The 18,014-nt window shown below is 41.3% G+C and overlaps 1 protein-coding gene across 6 annotated transcripts in view; it reads right to left on the bottom strand.

Annotated features, from left to right (window-relative positions):
* Positions 1-18,014, bottom strand: part of LOC103457764 (kinesin-like protein KIF13B) — a 36,245-nt gene that overhangs the window by 15,628 nt on the left and 2,603 nt on the right. For 4 of the 6 annotated variants that reach the window (XM_081602107.1, XM_081602109.1, XM_081602108.1 and 1 more), the window contains exons 4-21: positions 16,985-17,078; positions 10,611-10,623; positions 10,461-10,521; positions 9,939-10,031; positions 9,060-9,240; positions 8,848-8,935; positions 8,630-8,764; positions 7,819-7,931; positions 7,544-7,655; positions 6,434-6,646; positions 6,238-6,348; positions 5,559-5,693; positions 5,329-5,459; positions 4,610-4,696; positions 3,105-3,295; positions 2,162-2,393; positions 1,922-2,084; positions 141-509 (exon numbers count right to left, since the gene is read on the bottom strand). In XM_081602107.1, coding sequence (XP_081458233.1) covers positions 141-509; positions 1,922-2,084; positions 2,162-2,393; positions 3,105-3,295; positions 4,610-4,696; positions 5,329-5,459; positions 5,559-5,693; positions 6,238-6,348; positions 6,434-6,646; positions 7,544-7,655; positions 7,819-7,931; positions 8,630-8,764; positions 8,848-8,935; positions 9,060-9,240; positions 9,939-10,031; positions 10,461-10,521; positions 10,611-10,623; positions 16,985-17,078 — 2,522 coding nt within the window. The remainder of the gene's footprint in view (positions 1-140; positions 510-1,921; positions 2,085-2,161; positions 2,394-3,104; positions 3,296-4,609; positions 4,697-5,328; positions 5,460-5,558; positions 5,694-6,237; positions 6,349-6,433; positions 6,647-7,543; positions 7,656-7,818; positions 7,932-8,629; positions 8,765-8,847; positions 8,936-9,059; positions 9,241-9,938; positions 10,032-10,460; positions 10,522-10,610; positions 10,624-16,984; positions 17,079-18,014) is intronic. The other 2 variants (XM_008398149.3, XM_017302264.2) reach the window with 1 other exon arrangement.

The following is an 18,014-nucleotide window of genomic DNA, read 5'->3' as shown; positions in this document are numbered from 1 at the left end:
TTCCTCATTGTGATAAATCCAGAGCAACCAACCATCCGATACCAATTTTTAAAAAGTTAAAAGGAACAAAAACCAAACCAATAGCATGAAGTATTTGAGTTTGTAGCGCCTCCTTTTGAAAGACCATAAACCTTGAATACCTCTCCTTTCTGGTTGATGATGGGCACTGCGTACTGCAGCTTGACGTCATGGAACAAGCAGGCCAGAAAAACGTTGGCCACCCCGATCAGACTGTGGTTCTCCTGCTCGTCAAAGAACGGGTCGGTGCGCTTAAAGTAGTGCATCATCTGAACCAGAGAGATGAGGTTAGGACATGATGAGGGGCACGCGCTAATGTTTTCATCCCTCCGTCCTGTACTCACAGGACTGTCCTCCTCCAGTGCCTTCCACTCCTGGTAGAGCTCCCTCATGTCCACCAGCCGGTTCTCCAGCTTCTCCAGAGCCCAGATCTGCTTCCCTTTGGCCTTCCTGCGGACCTGGATGGCCGGCTCGCTCAGCACCGCGTCCCGCTGCACAGGGACAGAAACCACACTGCACTGATGGAATATTTATTCTCACTTATATATGTTGGAAAAAATCTATGAAAAATAATTGTGTTTCTCCTGGGGCTGCAACTAGCGACTATTTTAGTTATTGATTAATCTTTCGATTATTCTAAATGTAAATCAGAAAAGGAAATTGCCACATTCTGACAATTTTTCATTTAAGCCTACATGTATTAGAAATGCATTATAGGATGGAAATAACCAAATAATTCAATTACCTTTTAAAATAAGAAACATTTATTCGCCTCAATGCAGTAAAACCATTCGGTAACACTTTATTTGAAGGGGGGTGAATAAGACTGACATGACACTTTAATAAACATGACATAACACATCATGAACATGAATAAGCCTTCATGAATATTTATGACTGTTGTCATAAAGCGTCATTTGGTAAATTATGACATTTTTAATACAAAGTTGACATTATTCAAAATGTCTTTGTTATGACAACATTAACCAAGAAATCATTACAAGTTGTCATAAAGACATTTTGAATAATGTCAACTTCGTATTAAAAGAGTCATAATTTACAGAATTACGCTTTATGACAACAGTCATAAATATTCATGAAGACTTATTCATGTTTATGACAGGTATATATGACAGTGTCATGTCAATCTTATTCATCCCCCTTCAAATAAAGTGTTACCAAGCATTCCTTTAGTGAATGGTTGGTCATCACCAGGATTCATCTTCAGCTAAAGAAAAATCCTAACAACGTGAAACTCTCAGGCCTTTCTGCTCGACTTATCAATTCAGTGTCGGGTCGATGTGTTGATTATTTTTTCAATTTAGTTAATAATTGGATAGCAGAAGTTGCTTTGTTTTAAACTGAATTTGGACCCGGTGAAGCAAAAACGTCACTTCAGTAATTCTGTGTAAAACAGATTTATAGACAAAGGATTTTTTTACATCCTAAATGCAAAATGTATAAATCTTTAGACCAGTTTTGATTTAATTACTGGTTTTTCTTTCAGAAAGTGGCCTTTTTTGAGTCTGTATGCTCCTATTAATGAATATCAACTACTAAACCAGTTAACAATTATTCAATAGTAGATTAATTGCATTTAATCTGATTGATCATTTCAACCCTAGTTTTTCCAGTTTGGATGTTATCCTGCATCTTTGTACAGATGGTGGATTAATCTGTCGAAGCTACTAAAAAACTCAGCAAGGGATGTCCACCACCCTGAGTTCGGTTTCCATGGTAACAGGTGGCAGCCCTAGCAAAAAGTTGGGGCTTCCATCAGTTTCCGCTAGTCGTTTTGTATTTAATGTGACCAGAAATGATGACCAGGAGATTTTTTTTCCCACTAATCCAACACAGATAACCAGAGCCTGTCGGTTGTCTCTCTCAGAAACAAACAGGTTACCTTCCTGTTAGCGTCCAGGTTGGCAGCAGGGATCTGCAGAGTCACCAGGTAGTCTGTCCTCTTGTTGAGCTCCTCAGCGATGAAGCTGGCCTCCTGAGCCAACAGTTTGGCCCGAACTATCTGCTCCTTGAGGCGCCGCAGGCTGCGGGTCATCATCGCCTCTCTGCACCACAAACACTAACGAGTTCAACGGATCGTCCGGGCAGTCCGTCCGTCCATCCGAGCTACGATTCGACTCACCTGTCTTCGCTCCATCGCCGCATTCGTTTGTGAGGTCCTGATGAGGTCCCGGCAGCGGTGCCGCCGACTGGGAGGGACGACGCGTCCGAGAAGTGGGAGGGTTTCTCCGGCGTGAGCCGCTGGCGGAGCTGTTGCAGCTCCTGCTCGTACATCAGCCTCTGGCGCTCCAGAGCGCAGCGCTTCTCCTCCTCGTGCTGCCTCTCCAAGGTCTGCAGCACCGACTGCAAGGGGTCTGGAGAGGAGGAAGAGGAAGAGGAGGAAGAGGAGTCACATCAGCCCGATCAGAAGAAAAATGAGAGACTGATAGCAAAAGCAAAACGTTTCTGCATCAATTCAGATGCAGAAACTGAATTGATGCAGTTTCAATTCCTCAAGAAAACTAATCCTGGTGGTAGGGGGCGCTCTAGTAGACCAACACAGTTGTTCCCACTGTGGTTTTATGTAAAAAACATTTTTTTAAAGTTGATGGGAAAAAATATGACTACATAGTTATATATTAATGGAAGACATTATTGACAATACTTAAAAAAATACAAGTATAAATTTTTTGCACTACCGTTAAATTTTAAGTCATCAACCAGTGGATCCTAAAACAAAGTTAACGTAATGACAATCACATTTAAAAATTAAAAACTAAATATGACTTAATGAGCAATGATGAGTAAACATCTTCATATGCTTTACTAAATATTCTTGGGTAAAATCATCCTAAAAGGCTCCAGATCCAATATTTCACAGCGTTCTTCACACACAACACAGCTACAATAAGCTTAAAACAGGTATTATGTTGAACCTGGAACTGTTTGGGCTCTAAATATTTACTCTCTCGCTGCCTGAGGATTTTCAGCACCTCATTCCAGGACAGATGTCATTTAAACGAGCCAGAAAGGAAAGAGAAAAGGTGTTTCCTGCTGCAGGGCCTTTGTTGATTGGCGTGACTCACCGTTGGTGCCCATCCCCTTCATCATGACCTCCATCTGAGCAAACTCGTATCCGAAGCTCAGCTCGCTGGAGACGTCACTGAGCGCGTCCGTGTCCACCTCCAGGTGGTCGGCGCTCAGGCACTTCTTCATGGCGGCTCCTCCGCCCTCGTCCTCGCCCGCCGCTCGCCCTCTGTGTCTGGGCAGGTTGATCCTGCGTGCAGGTTGGTTGTGAGACACAGTGCGAGTGAGAGAAAGAGGAAGTTTTAAAATGGGAAGAGTTTGTCTGTTCTAAAACAGGTCTGTTGCTCTTCAGCGGGAGCCTGCGACCGACACTTCGTCCACAAGCATCAACAAGAGGTACGAGACAAAATCAACACAAACAGCCTCCCAAAGTGACACAAAAAACTATATTTATAACAAAAGTTCTTATTGTAGGTGACAGATTTTGTGAGAACAAAGGTTGCCTGGAAATACTCCCATTAACCACTGACCGTCCAAACATTGAGGATCAAATCGTACACATTGGAGCTAATGATCCGGACAAACAGAAATCAAAAATTCAGAGAAATGACTTTGGGTATCTTATTAGCAGAATTGAAAAACTGAAAACAAGAATGTTTATCAGAGAGCTGGACATTGAGATGAGAACTACAGCCATCAACAAATGGGTCATCAAAGAACGCTCTGCCAGTTCAGTGACCTGCGTTGACAACCTCAACACTTTCTGGGAGTGCTATCATCTTTTCGGGCAGGATGGAGTCGCTCTTCATCAAGCTGGGAAACACTATTTCACTGCTAACCTCTTCAACACTGTTAAAGCAACGCCTCCAACACAGGACAATGTAAAGAACGAGATCCCTGTCCCAGCAAAGATTGTAGAAGGACGAGCACAGAGCCAGCAGGCGCAGACTGGACACAAACATTTCAGACGGGAACTAAGACAGGAATCCATACTAGTCTCCCACTGGTATGGATTCCCCATACCAGTGGGAGACAAGACTGCTTATCATAGCCCTGGCCTCCCGGCACACCAACTGGACAGGTCAGTGTCCACACCCCTCCCTACTCCTTCTGCACCTCCTGGATCAGTGGCCTCGTCACCTGAACTGGTGTTTCTTAACTTTAGTGAGAAATTGGCGCGTCTCACGAATAAAATGACTTCACTTCTTAGTGCTCCAAATGCAAAACCACCTGGCTCTGAATCCCCAGAGCTATCATCACTATATGACTCGGCGGTCTGACATTAGATTTGCACCCATCTTCCTTCAGAATGCGTCGGTCCCCCGAAAGTATGAAACGGGACAGTACCTGTCCCGATCAGTAAAAGGAAATTTACACAAAAAAAAAACAGAAATACTAAATGCAGCGGTCTGAAATCAAACCTCAGACTTGTTTTTTTTTTATGATATGAGGCAGTTTTAACTGCAGATGTGCGATACAAATAAACCTGACTGGACTTCTACTATCGAAACAGAACTGTGTTCCAAAAACACAAGGAGAAAATCAGATGCCTGCTAAACCAGACCTGAAGTAGTGGTTGTTTCCCCACAGGATTCTGTCACCGTGATGTAGCGGCACTGGACTGGTGAATGGGGCGCCGTTCACACACGTTCTGCAGGGAGAGAAGCAAACGTTTACAGTTACGCATGTAGAAAAGTCGAATCGGACGACTGTTGGTTTTTTCAGCACTGATTGATCAGCCGGTCGTAAACTGAACAATCTGGTTACACCTTCGCAAACACGGTTTTTGGAGTGGACGCTGATACTGAGAGAAGGAGAGCGACAAGGCAGCTATTTAGTTATATTAAGATATAAGGAACTAAATTCATATTCATTCATGATTGAGGCATTCATGCTGCAAGAGAATGAGACTTTGAAGAGATAACATGGAGGCAATTAATTAATTACGTTAACTTCAGTTGTTATAAAAATGATGTACACATCAAAAATGACATGAATATGATGCCTTGAAATTGGGCCTCTGTCTCTTTAAGAAACTGCTCTTTCTGAAACTCTGCCTTCAGGAAGTCATCATAACATGGATGCCCTGTTAACCCTTTACCTAATTGTTGCTGGCTAGTCTGAAGGAGCCAAGAGGAGGACTCAAGTTTAATAACATTATAACATGAGGTAAAGCTAAAAATAAAAGCTAATTTTACATAATACTGCCCCTTTCAGCTTCCATCTCTCTGTTATGGAACATGGTGGATTTGGAAATAAAAGCTGAGGATGTGAATTCTGTACCGGGCGCCACGGTGAGGAGTCAGCACCACGCCGCTGTTCTCCGTTATGTCGATGACGCAATGCTCCGCCTGGATGGCCATCCCACACAGCTGGATATCCTGCGAGTCGGCCGAGCCAACGCATGTGTGGTCCTGAGCAAACACAAAGAGAAAAAATAAAGCAGTTGGAAGGGATTAACACTCTAAGTCTTTATATGCAAAGCAGCTGAGTTGTGTGTTTGTGTGCAGTACTTTGAGGTAGTAGACCAGCAGCTCGTTGAGGGCGGGGTCAGCATTGAGGTTGACCAGGAAACACTTGTCGTCCACCACTCTGATGCCAGATGACTGAAGGGAGATACCCAGGCTTTCCAACTGCTTCTGACGCTCCTACAGGAAACACACATTTTATATGCTTATTTGTTTGAACAGCACATTTCAGCACCAAGGCAGCTCAAAATGCTTCACATCGTAAAACCGTCATACAGTCACCAATTATGAAACAACCAGTTAGCATTATATTTTGTCAAATGCCATCATCAGACAAATGCACATAAAATATGTTGATTAATGTTCCAGTTATTATGAATCAAAGGCAATACTTAGCCTCGATTTAAGGAAACTCAGCATTTCAGCAATTTTGCAGTTTTCTGAATGATTAGATCAGCATAAAAACTGAATGCTGCTTCTCCATGTTTGGTTCTGATTCTGGTGATGGACAGTAGACCAGAACCAGAAGACCAGAGTGGTTGGAAGGCTGATATGATAACAAACCTTTAATATATTTTGGTGCTAATTATCTGGTTAGTACTGGACAGGTAATTTGCACACTGATAGTTTCAGGGGGAAAAAAAAGGTTGTTTGTAGTGAGATTAAGAAAAATTTCCCAACAACTTCTACATTTTGGAGATTTTCAGATCAGTGAGCGTTGTACCTGTGCGATTGCTTCGGTCTTGTGGAGTTTCTCTTCCCAGCTGACTGTCATCTCTTGGATCAGCTTCTCGGACTCTTCCAGTCGCTCCTTCAGCTCTGGAGCCTTCATAGACTGGAAGGAAACGTTCCACATATTAACACTGCAAAAACTCAAATTTCGTTTTTGCAGTGTTTATGATTTCTGCATGGAGACACACCTCCGCCTCCGTCAGCTGCTCTCTCAGCTTGTCCACTTCCTCTCGGAGCTCGCGGATGATCCTGGCGTTGGGGTCTTCGTTCACCACGGCGTGGTTGACGATGCTCTTGGCCCTGTCGGCGTAGCGCAAGGTGGACAGCGTCTCATCATAGTTGTCCGCCGCCGGGCTGATGGTGGCCACCATGGCGGTCCGGCTGTTCCCTCCAAGGCTGTCCTGCAGACACAGAGTCAAAATACATCTCATCGTTTACAGCAAAGGTGTTCAGAGTCTGGTGTTCGTTTGCGGTAGCCTGTAAACTAAGACAAAACTACAACTTTTAAATGAAAATCTGCTTACAAAGATATTTGACGCAACACAAAGGACAACTTTTCTGCTGTCCTTCTATTGTCATGGTGACGAGGAGCATATCTATTTTTGTTTTAGAAGAAAATCAAACCCACAGCATAACAGACCGTCCACCGTACTACAAATGACCATAACAATTTTGAGTGTTTGTTGATGAAAAGCTGCCTCAGTTTGTGTCACACCATATTCACAGGTGAACAAAAAGTCAAGCATTTTTAATTAAATGTTCCTAAAAACTAAGTAACTCGACAAAAGTAGCAGAAAAAAGGCAATGATTGAATGATTGTTTCCCTGTGGTCATTAAGTTAAGGCTTTTTTAGCAAGGCTTCTCTCCTCTAGATACATTTTAGAGAAATGCTTGATATTATTTCATTTTCAGATGGAAGTTACGCTGCTGCAATAGAAAAAAAAAATAATTAAAAAAATCTAGATAGTTTAAAGATTTTACACAACTTTACAAAGGGTGCTGACTAACTTGGCCAGAGTTAGAACGGAGTTTTTAAAGTTAAGCAATTTTAATACAATCTATGGCCAAATTAAAGCCAATTCAAACTGCTAACATTGAAGACTTAAAGTGGAGGAAACAAACCTTTTCTGGATTCAGCAGAGCGTTGAAACTCTCCAAAGCACAGCAGAAAGTTAATTACTCAGAGACTTTCTTTGGATTAAAAATAGGCTTATTGTGCCTGACAAGCGTGGGGGTGGGGGTGAGGGAGACACAGGCGGGCCTGTTGGGGTGCTGTGCGGGGATCTTTGTGTTCATACCTTGAGCAGCCAGGTGAGCACAGAGTCTCTGTAGGGAACAAACTTGCTCTTGTTCTTTCCGGCTCCGTGATCAGCCAAGGCCGAGATAACTAAACCCAAAGTGCTGAGAGACCTGAGGGGAGGCCGTGTTCCAGAGGAGAGAAAAGTTAGGAAATCATCAGAATTTGCTCAACTGCACAAAGTTAATTTTATACACAAGTGATTATCCAACTAAAAACAGCTTATTTAAATTATTCAGACTGCTGAGTGAGACTCCTTTTTGTCTGTTTGCGTACTTGTTGATGTTGCTGCCTTCTTTCAGCCGTTCGCCGGCTGCTCCAGTTTTGGCTGCTCGCTCACTTCCAGCAAGGTCCACCAGGCTGAGCTTGCTCACCTTCTCTCCACTCGTCTGAACCAAACACACACACACACACGCACACTCAATATTAGTTCAGGTACCTTCCTTCTTAAAAAGCTGCAACTCTAAACACTAGAACAACTTCTGTATCAACAAGTCAAATGTCAGACCTCTATGCCACTTTGAATGAAATTTAATACCGAAAAAAGTATAAATATACATGATGGTTGGGGAAACTTGCTGCACTACAATCAAGCATAGCAAAAACTGTGAAAAAACTAGCTAACTAGTTAGCAAGGGTATATTAGCAAAAGTTTTTTGTTCCTAGCCTTTTAGGGTTGAGAGCAGAAGTCAGCCAGTAGCAAAAACAAACGTAGCATAAACGACTGCTGACAAATTTACACTTAGCCATGATAGACGCAAGAAGCTAGCTATCTAGCTAGCTCGCTAGCAAAGCTATATTAGCAGAGTTGCAGGATGTCTGAAATGCTTTGAGTGACAGAACAAAATAAAGATGTTTGCGTTTGACTCAAACATTTGCCTGACTGAAAAGGCCAGAAAGGGGAAAAAAAAATCCACCTTAAATATTCCTGCCAGCCAGGACTAAAATCTAAATCTTTTTATTAACTTGAGACATTTTAAGGCCTTAATTTTTGGCCAATGAATTTAAGACTTTAAGGAAGTGTGAATACCCTGCTTTAATTTACAAAAACGGTGTTCAGGTTTTCATCCAGCAGAGTGTTTCTTACCCCAGACTGCAGGTCCATGAGTGTGTGTGTAAGGATGATGTTGAACACAGCATGGGACCTGCTGCTCTCTTCATTCATATTTGTTGCCGCCACAGTGCGAGATTTATTCCCCTCTGACATCAGAGACTCGATGTCCTGATGAAGACATAAGTCACTAACATGTTACAGTTTTTCCTTTATGGAGGATCACGGAGCTCATTTTGGTATGGCTGCGTTACCTTGTAGCTGGCCACGGCCAGGCGGGACAGTCCGTCAACATAGGGGCCAAAAACATTGTGCTCCCTCACTCTCAGCGCTTGGCGACTCCTGCAGACACAAGAAAAAACAATCCCGACTCTTTCAGTGTTCCTGTAGGTTTTAATGACGAATGACAAGCCAAGAAAATCCAAACAACGTCATAACAGCTGAAGGTGAAACGTAGACCTCTCACCCTTTGGGGTCGAGCAGGTCTCGGACCTTCTCGTTATAAATCTCCATGTAGGAGACCTCCACGGTGAAGGTCTCTCCTTCTCGGGCCTCCTGCACCGTCCTGCTGAAGAGCGAGCTGCAGAGACGAGGGATCAGACCAGGCTGCTCCGCTGAGCCCATCATGGTGTACGACTTCCCAGAACCTGGAGACAGTTGAAAACCCCCCGAAAAACATGACACAGCAACAAACAAAACACAAGGATCCAATGATCTAAATACGGTTTAAACAAGGTATTTATAGTCACAATACAAAGAAACAACATTATTGCCTCAGTGTTTGACTTTCAAACTAAACATTTCACATTTCAGGTCAGTTAAGGTTACCCAAATTCTTTCTGTTTGCAATAAGCTAGAATAATATGAGGGAGTTCTATTTTGATAAATTGTTTGTTTTTTTCACATTTTAACCTTGACCTCCCTTTAATATTTGGTGGAATTGCTTTCCACTAGCTTCTCACAACAGCAGTTTGCTGGAATTTCTTGAGGCTCATTCCAAACAGAAATAGTGCAACTGGGTTGGGTTTATAGACTGCTATGCTCTCACACACACTCCTTTTAAACTCTTCCTACAATTTCTTGGTTTTGGTGACTGCCACCCTGAAACAATGACTTTATAGTCTTTTGTTAATGATATAGCAGCATAGCTACAATCATTTCGAAGACCAATTTGTGCCAAAACTTTAACTTCATGGCGATATTGCCTCAATAATCTTCTTTTCTCGTACTGTCATCTGTTACTAGTATAGCGCACCAGTCCCTCCTGCAGCAAAAAAAGCCCCATGACATGACGCTGTCACTTTACAGTTCAAATGTAAGCATGTAACAAAGATCATCATGTTACCTGTCTGTCCATAAGCAAAGATGCAGGCGTTGTAGCCCATGAAAGCGTTGTCCAGCAGGCTCTCCCCAAGGCACTGGAACACCACATCCTGACCTGCAGGAATAAAAAAATAAAATAAAATAAAACAGGAGTCTCACTGCGGCAAATTGAAATCAAATTTTAAATTCAATTTACCTTAGACTCAGAGTCTAAGGTAAAAGATACGGACAGCAGGAGCAGATAAGGACATTTGTTGGAAAGCTCCTGAGCAGACGCTGGACAGGGTGAGTATTGTGTTCAGAATCAATGCATCTGACCGCACTGGTATGAAGGAATCGAGGCCTGCACGCCTGCTCTTTTACAATATTAATACTACAGACGAGCAGAGTGCTACCGTCTTCCATCCGCTCAACTAACGGTGCCCGTTCTTCAGCTCCAGAAATAGACTCGTATATCAGGAAACATTGTGTCAGAAGACGGGCTGAAGGGATGACTCACCAGCCACCGGCGCAGAAATCACATGGACAGAGGAAACCAACCAACCTGCAAACTTGTCCTGTTGGGATTCATCCATTGACCAGAAGCAGTAGTCATAGGCAAACGTCTGAGGGAAAACATAGGAGTGTAAGAGGAATTTGAAATTCATGGGCCACGATAAAATACTTAAAAAGCAAAGTTTATTTTAATAGTTACCTTAGGTTGGTTCCTGGGATCAGAGGGAAGATAGAAATGAAAGAGTGGTTAATAATTAGCATTTAGAGATCAATAAATTTGTCATTTATGGTCTACTGAATTGATCAAAACATCAAACTGTTTACCTGAGATGTAAAATGTACTAGTGTAAAAGTTAACTTGGTTACAAAATAATTAAAAAGTATGTGTTCCCCAACAAATTTATATTTACTTACTTCAATTTTATACTATAATTAAGTAATTATGTCACCTTCAGTTGTTATAAAAAATGGCTTAAAGGACATTTTACTTCTCTAGCACCTTGAAATTGGGCCTCTGTCTCTTAAACTCCTGCTCTTTCTGAAGCTCCGCCTTCAGGAAGTCATCACAAAAATGTCTATTAACCCTTTAACAAAGTTTTTTCCAGTGTTGCTCTGAGAAGTAGCTCCTATAATGAGGTCAGCAGGTGTGCAGTTCCACCAGGTGTTTGCAAATTGCTGCTGACTAGTCTGAAGTAGCCGAGTGGGGGGAAGGCTGCTCTCTGAGGAGAACGCTAGGAAGCTTGGAAACTGCAGCTAAGGGGAGAAGTTGCGAAGGTGGAACTATGTGCATCCAGGTGTTTTGACCAGATAAATGGTTGCCCTGGGGATTAAAGGATTATTTTTTTTAAACATGCATGAAAGAATCAAGGCAACACTCCAGGTATGATTTAGATGAAAATATAACCTTATAACACGATGTAAAGGTAAAATAAAAAAGTTGATTTTACACAATATGGCCCCTTTAATATCAGACAAATGTAAGTAAATAATAAAGTTCAGTTTTGATGTGACTTGTTGATTTCAACTTTGTCTAAGATTCTTTTTTTTTTTTTTTTTAGAAGCAGCTTCAGAGTTGGGAAGTTCAAAAACTTCCTAATGAAATGATTATCAAAAATTTTCTCTGATAGATGTAAAATGATCCACGTCTGCCTACGTGGCAGACGTCATGTTTGTCAGCACATGAGAGGCAGGGACTGTAAATGACCCAGACATGAGCAGAAACATGGCAGGCCTTCAGAGATATGGAGTCAAAGGTGTTTTAATCAGAGCAGAGCTCCAAAATCTGCCCAGGTTACTAATCCTCTTATGTTGCTGGTGACCCACTGGAGGAATGTTGAACAGTAGTCTGGGCCTCACACCCTGCTGGTGTCCCCGACATGCGACGGCTGCCAAGAGCCCACACCTAGCTGCATTCCAGCAAGTTTATGTCAAATTCAATTATCCAACATATCCTGAGCTCCTGTCATTATGTCACTCCTGTCACCAGTGCAGCTCTGGGCTTTAATTACATCAAGATTAGCTGAGAAACAGGAAGGCCATAAATGAGCTGTGGTCAATACAGAATCAATCTTTTTTTCCCGTTTCTTCTCGTAGGATGGACGGTTGATGAACGTTCCTTTATCTTAAAGGTTCACAGGGTTCCATCTTTTCTAGACTCAGCATTTTAGAGGTCTTGGTGTTTTTTCAATTCATTTTAAAAATATGAATATAAATGAATGGATAAATATACTGGTGAATTAATAATCAAAAATGTATTGATAAAGGATATATGAAATGAAAAGAGATTGCTGGATAGAGGGATGGTTGGATAAGGTATGGGAAGATAAATGGAAGGATAGTTGGACGGACGGACAGACAGATGTGTTTCTCTAGTTTTTGCTTACATATCCAGTTGTGAAAAAAATAAAAACAAAAATAATCTTATATTTCATAGTTCACTGTGAAACAATTTCTGCTTTATGAGAGAGAGGCTGTGCTCCAGTATCTACAGAGTAAAACTAACATATATAGTTGATATGGAAACACTGTCCAACAACCACAAGTTTGAGTGCAGAAAAACAACACATTTTTGTAGCTATATGTGTGGAGCCTCGCATTAGTAGAAGTGTAAATCAGGACTCAGAACATTACCTTCACTCAAGCAGAAATTGTGGGGCCTTAAAAAAAAAAGCTGCAAATTTTGTTCTGGCCACACAAACGGAGGAGCTGTACTGAAACAAGGCCTCTATGTGAGCGCTGGCTGCTCCATGAAAGAGCAACATTAAGTCTCCCTTCTCCTGGGCTTGTCAGGACATTCCTGAGATAACTGGCAGGGCCTCGGATCACCGAGGAGTCACTTCATAAAGAGGAGCAGGAGGAGGAGAGCAGGTCACCAAGTCCCTGACCACCAGCATGCAGGCCTGGATCCCATTCTAAATACTCTATATTAGGGTATCCGCAGGTTTCAACAAGTCAAATTTAAAACATCTTAAGACCTGTTTTTAAAAAGCCATCTTGAATGAAATTTAAGATTGAAGATGTTAAATATAGGGAATGGTTGGGGGATCTTGCTGAATTATAATCAAGCGTAGCACAAACTCTGAAGCCAGCTTTGAGCTTCTCACTCTGCATATGGCCTGACAACATTCATAGTGCCTAGCTTAAAGGTTTTGTTGTACGTAGCCTTCTGTTGGTTGGCAGAATTAATCAGCCAGTGGAAAAAACAAAAGTCATCCAGTTACCACTGGTAAAGTTGCACTAACCCATGATAGACCTAAAAAACCTAACTAGCTAGCAAGAGTATATTAGCAGCTAGTTAGCAACCCCCCTTACTCACACCTGATGGTCCGATAGACTATTCAATTTTGGACCAAAATTCCAGAATTTGTTACATTTTCAGCTTTCTCTCATTGAAAATCTTGTTCACCACCATGTCTGAGGTGGCGCTGCACCAAGAACCACTGATGGAAACAACATCGAGTGACATCAGATTTTACTAGATGTAGGATTTCTCTTCCATCATTGGTAAGAGACTACGAGTCATTTCTCGCACTAGCACTAGACTAGCCCGTTTGTTTTGGTTGTATCTGCCCACAGTGCCCCGCACCATAGTCCACTTCCTGCTTTTGGAGCAGTCTCCAACCCGCTTGGCATTCACACATACATCTGAACCAAACAGAACAAGATTTTTAAGCGGACCAGAGTTCACTTTTTTCATCCGCATCAGAGTTCAATTGTGCATTCACGCCTTGAGAATCAAACTGGATCTTGTAGACAAACAAAATTGAGTTCCATTAAAGCAGACACACAGTACTGGTGTGAATGCACCCTAATACCAACTTACATCTTTTAATAAAGAAAATTAAGACATCTTAAGGTCTTAATTTCAGACACACTAATTTAAAACATTGGACATGCAGAACCCCTGTACGTAGTAGCTTATGGATGTGTAGAAAAATTCTCAGTTTAAAGCTAAACTGTTAAAGGAGAATGCAGCAGGAAGTGAATAATTGCCCGCATCAATCCCTGCTGCCTCGAGAGCCTGGTAGCCCCCTGCTGTCCTACTGTAGCAGCACCCAGGGGTCCTGTAACATATTAACACCCCCAACAGAAAACACTAATTCACCCCAACGTCAACCAGCAGCGAGCTGACTCAGCACAAACTGTACACATCTGGCTGCTCAGCCAGTTTCCTGAATATTTATCAGGTGATGACGACTCTAATCTCGCCTCTTTCGGTTTTTCCTTCCCTTCGACCTTTGAGCTTAGCTGATGGTGTTGTGCCGAGCCTGCAGAACTTGTTCACGTCAAACCCCCGAAGGGGAAGCATACCGCCGCTGGAGCATGTCGAGGCAGATAAAAACGCACTGACACTCACAGAGCTAAAAAAAAAAAAAAATGCAGAAGGTAATTATGAAATCAAAGGCTTTTAACTCAGGACAAAAACAGATTCACGCCCTCGTGTTTGCAGGGGGGGTAGCCCCAAGGGAAATACAGAGCAAGTAAGGAAGACCGAGACTGGCTGGAAGCCTTCAGGGAGATATCTACCTACAGACCCCAAGCTTCAGGAAGAGCAAGTTTTATGGGTTTATATTAAGATCAGCACAATTGGTTCACATTATCGCCTCAGATAACTATAAAGCACATATATCTGGCTTCCTGCACTGTCCTCTACTCCTTTACCGCAGGATTAAGTGGCTGAGTAACAGACACACCTTCTGTAAAGAGTGTGCAAAAGAAGGGAGGAGGAAGAAAGTAGGAGAGCTTAAAGCAGGAGAGGTGGAGTGATGATTCAATCTGAACGTCTTCCAGACAACAGGGTGGGGAAAAAAAGTTTCAGCTACATACATGTGCTATAGATCAGATCCACCAATCAGCAGCAGGATTAGAGGATTCTTCACTATACAAACAGCTACCCAGTTTAAGTGAACAGATTGATTAAATCACCCACTGTTTGTTCTGAAAAGGAACAACTATAAACACGAACCAGTCATCCTTTAAAAGAAAAAAAGAAAAAGTCTTACAAAAGTATTCACGCCTTCTTACATTTTGCATGTTTTGTTACTTCACGATGAACCTCAATGTGTTTTATGTGACAAACACAAACTAGTGAAATTGAAGTGAAAACGTTTCTTTGTGCCAATAGAAATCTGAAAAAAAGTGTGACTACAGGTTTTTTTGAGTTACGCCTCTACCAGCTTTACACGACTAGAGAGATGCACCGGTCAACTTCTGATACCGATACCTGAGGGTTAGTATCGGCCGATACTGATCTGATACAGATAAACAGCTGAATTGACTTAAAATGTTTCTTTTTAATTTTTAAACGAAATGAACCGAATTATATATTTGCTAACTCTGCACCAGTACAGCACACTTACATACACCAGTGACTTCACAAGCTTGGTCAAACGTGTAAGATCAACATAACTTTCATTTGTTCAGTCAGTAAAACTGGGAATAGAACAACCAAATATGTAAAACTGTAAAATAAATAGAACAATAGGTTGGTAAACATGTAAAAAATAAACTGCAACAAACATTCTTTCAACTGATTCAGAAAGTGCAATTAGGAATTTTAAATATAATGTAAAATAAATATAGCTAGACACCGCTCAGAACGCAAAGCATAGAACTAGACTGAATAGATGTCTTCCTATGGATTGGGCACATTGTCTCCGATTAGCGATCTAGAAGTGTTTTAACATCTGGACCGATACAGATATTAATATCAGATCGGTGCAGATCTAGTAAATGAATCCAAGTTCGTTTGTCTTTGCAAAGAACTCAAACTCAAATCGGACAACGAGTGTGTTTGAACATCAATTTTGAAGTATTGCTGAAAATACTTAGTTGGGTTTAGGTCTTTACTTTAGGACTTTACAGCTCATGAATAAGCTTTGATCAAATTCATCCCATTGTAGCTATGGCTGGATGTTTGGTGTTTTGCCACAATCCATCTATGAGCCACGGCAAAATAAAAACAGGACTTCTCATGACTTTTTTTTTATTAATAAACAGCCTTCTTCATTCAGGTTTTCCACTAAAAATGCCAGATTTGAATAAAACAGAAATGTCGTCTGGAATTTGATCAATAAAAAATATGAACCACAGCTTGTCATTTTTTGTTTTCTTTTTCCCCAATGACACTTACTGAATTTTTATCTGTCAGACAGTCATGATAAAACACATTTTGTGTCTGTGATGTGAAGTAGGGTGTGGAAACTTTCTCAGGGCGTTAAGAAAACAGTTTCTTCTCTAAGCCAACAGCTGTCGTGCTGTTTAGGATTTTGTTGCATAAAGCAAGGATTGTCTTAAGAAACTGATGAGTGTGTCATTAATGAACAGCGATGTCATATCATGTGATGTGAGACTTCTCTAAGCTCAAAAATGTGTCATTTTTATTAACACGTCCATGCGAGAACTGTGTTTCATCACCATGCTAATGGTTTTGCCATCATCTTCTCCATCAAAATGATTACCATTGTTGATATTCCATCAGCTGTAATTAGGCATGTTGGCTTAACTGTGTTAATAAAAGCAAATAGCATTTTAAATGAAATCACTAGTTTCTTTTTGTTCATTAAATTAGTGTAAACGTAGTATTTTTTAAAAAAAATTAAAACATAAAAGTCAACAGCTCCCCTAGCGGCAATGCAATAGAGGAAGAGGACCAGCCAATGAATATAGACCCGTCTCACACACACACAGAAGCTTTTAGGTGGGAATCAATATTCATGTTGAAATGTGGAACATTAGCCGCCTGTGTAACATTCACAACACGGATGCAGAAAACAGCCTCAGATCTGCTCTGATCCACAGGCTCTGGCATCACAACCAAACGCTCAGGCCAAAGAAGAAAGAACAGTTCATTTAGTTCCAGCAAATGGTCTGTTCTTTTGTGGAATTTATGATAAAATGCTGTTAAAAATTTGATTAAAAAAAAAAAGTTATATTTTTCTGAACTCCCACAGACGTTTCCACATTATTCAAGAGGAAGTCATTGTCCAGGCTGTTTATCTTGACTCATTCTATTGTACTGATGGTATTACTATATAAACTAAAGTGTTTACATATTTACATCTCCCAGCTTACCTGGGGTCTCCTTTGTTTACGTTAGTGATGGCTGGATGCAGAAAGGTCTGGCTCCCCTCCATCTCCACCACACATCTGGTTTTCAGGTCTTTTTCTAGATTTACAAAAAATAAAAAAATATATACATTTACCCAAAAACAAATAAAACATGGGAAACAGTGGTGGGTAAAATGGAAAACTGTCTGGAGACTGTTTGTGAACACACTTTTTAAAGTATTTTTTTGTAATTGTTCTGGAATATTAATTGATTCTATTAGAACATCGTTCTGTATGTTTCATATAACAGTGTATTAGGGCCATTTTAGGTAATTTTTTTTTTTATTAAAGCAGCAATTTTCCTCCCAAAAAAATCTAAAATTTTCTAGAAAGAAAAAAAAACGTGCAAAGTCACAAATTTGCTACACAAAAAAAATCTGAAATTTTCTAGAAAAAAAACCCTTGGTTTAAATATCAACGTAAACTCAGAAATGTCCACGTTCTGTTAGATTAATCTCAAAATTTCCAACTTTTTTTGACAGCAATTTACTCCTCTTTTCCCCCTCCCTGTCTGCAGTGGCCCCAAATGTGCCATTGCAGCTTCGGGTAAACCTTCATCAGGTTTCCTCTAAGTTTTATCCCATTTCTAGCTCTGTTCACTGTGTTTTGAGAAGTCGTCCACATGATCTAATGTTGTCATCCTGCCCACCACTAAAGGCAGCTTCCGCCTGGTTGTCACTGCAGAGTGACAGGTGGGTGAGGGCGTGTGCCAGTTCCTCGTAATCACAACACAAACAGGTTGACGAGGACTAACAGGAAATGGCTGCATTGCTGATGATTCATACAGGACCTGCCTGTGCAAACATTACGGCGATTCACTACTGGCCAGGCAGCCAGTAAGGAAGAGCCAAGTCACACCTTCTCTTCCTCATTCCCACCTGAACCAGGGGGCGGAGTCAGCATTTGGACTTCCTGTCCCTGCAGAATTTAGGCCACATGTTGTGTTATGTTAGATTTCATGAGGTGGACAATAACTGGAACATGACTGGAAACA

Source organism: Poecilia reticulata, chromosome 21 (genome assembly GCF_904066995.2).
Source record: "Poecilia reticulata chromosome 21, P_reticulata-male-v2, whole genome shotgun sequence".
Lineage (NCBI taxonomy): Eukaryota > Metazoa > Chordata > Actinopteri > Cyprinodontiformes > Poeciliidae > Poecilia > Poecilia reticulata.
The sequence above is the reverse complement of the archived record's forward strand: the minus strand, read 5'-3'. Positions and strand labels throughout refer to the sequence as shown.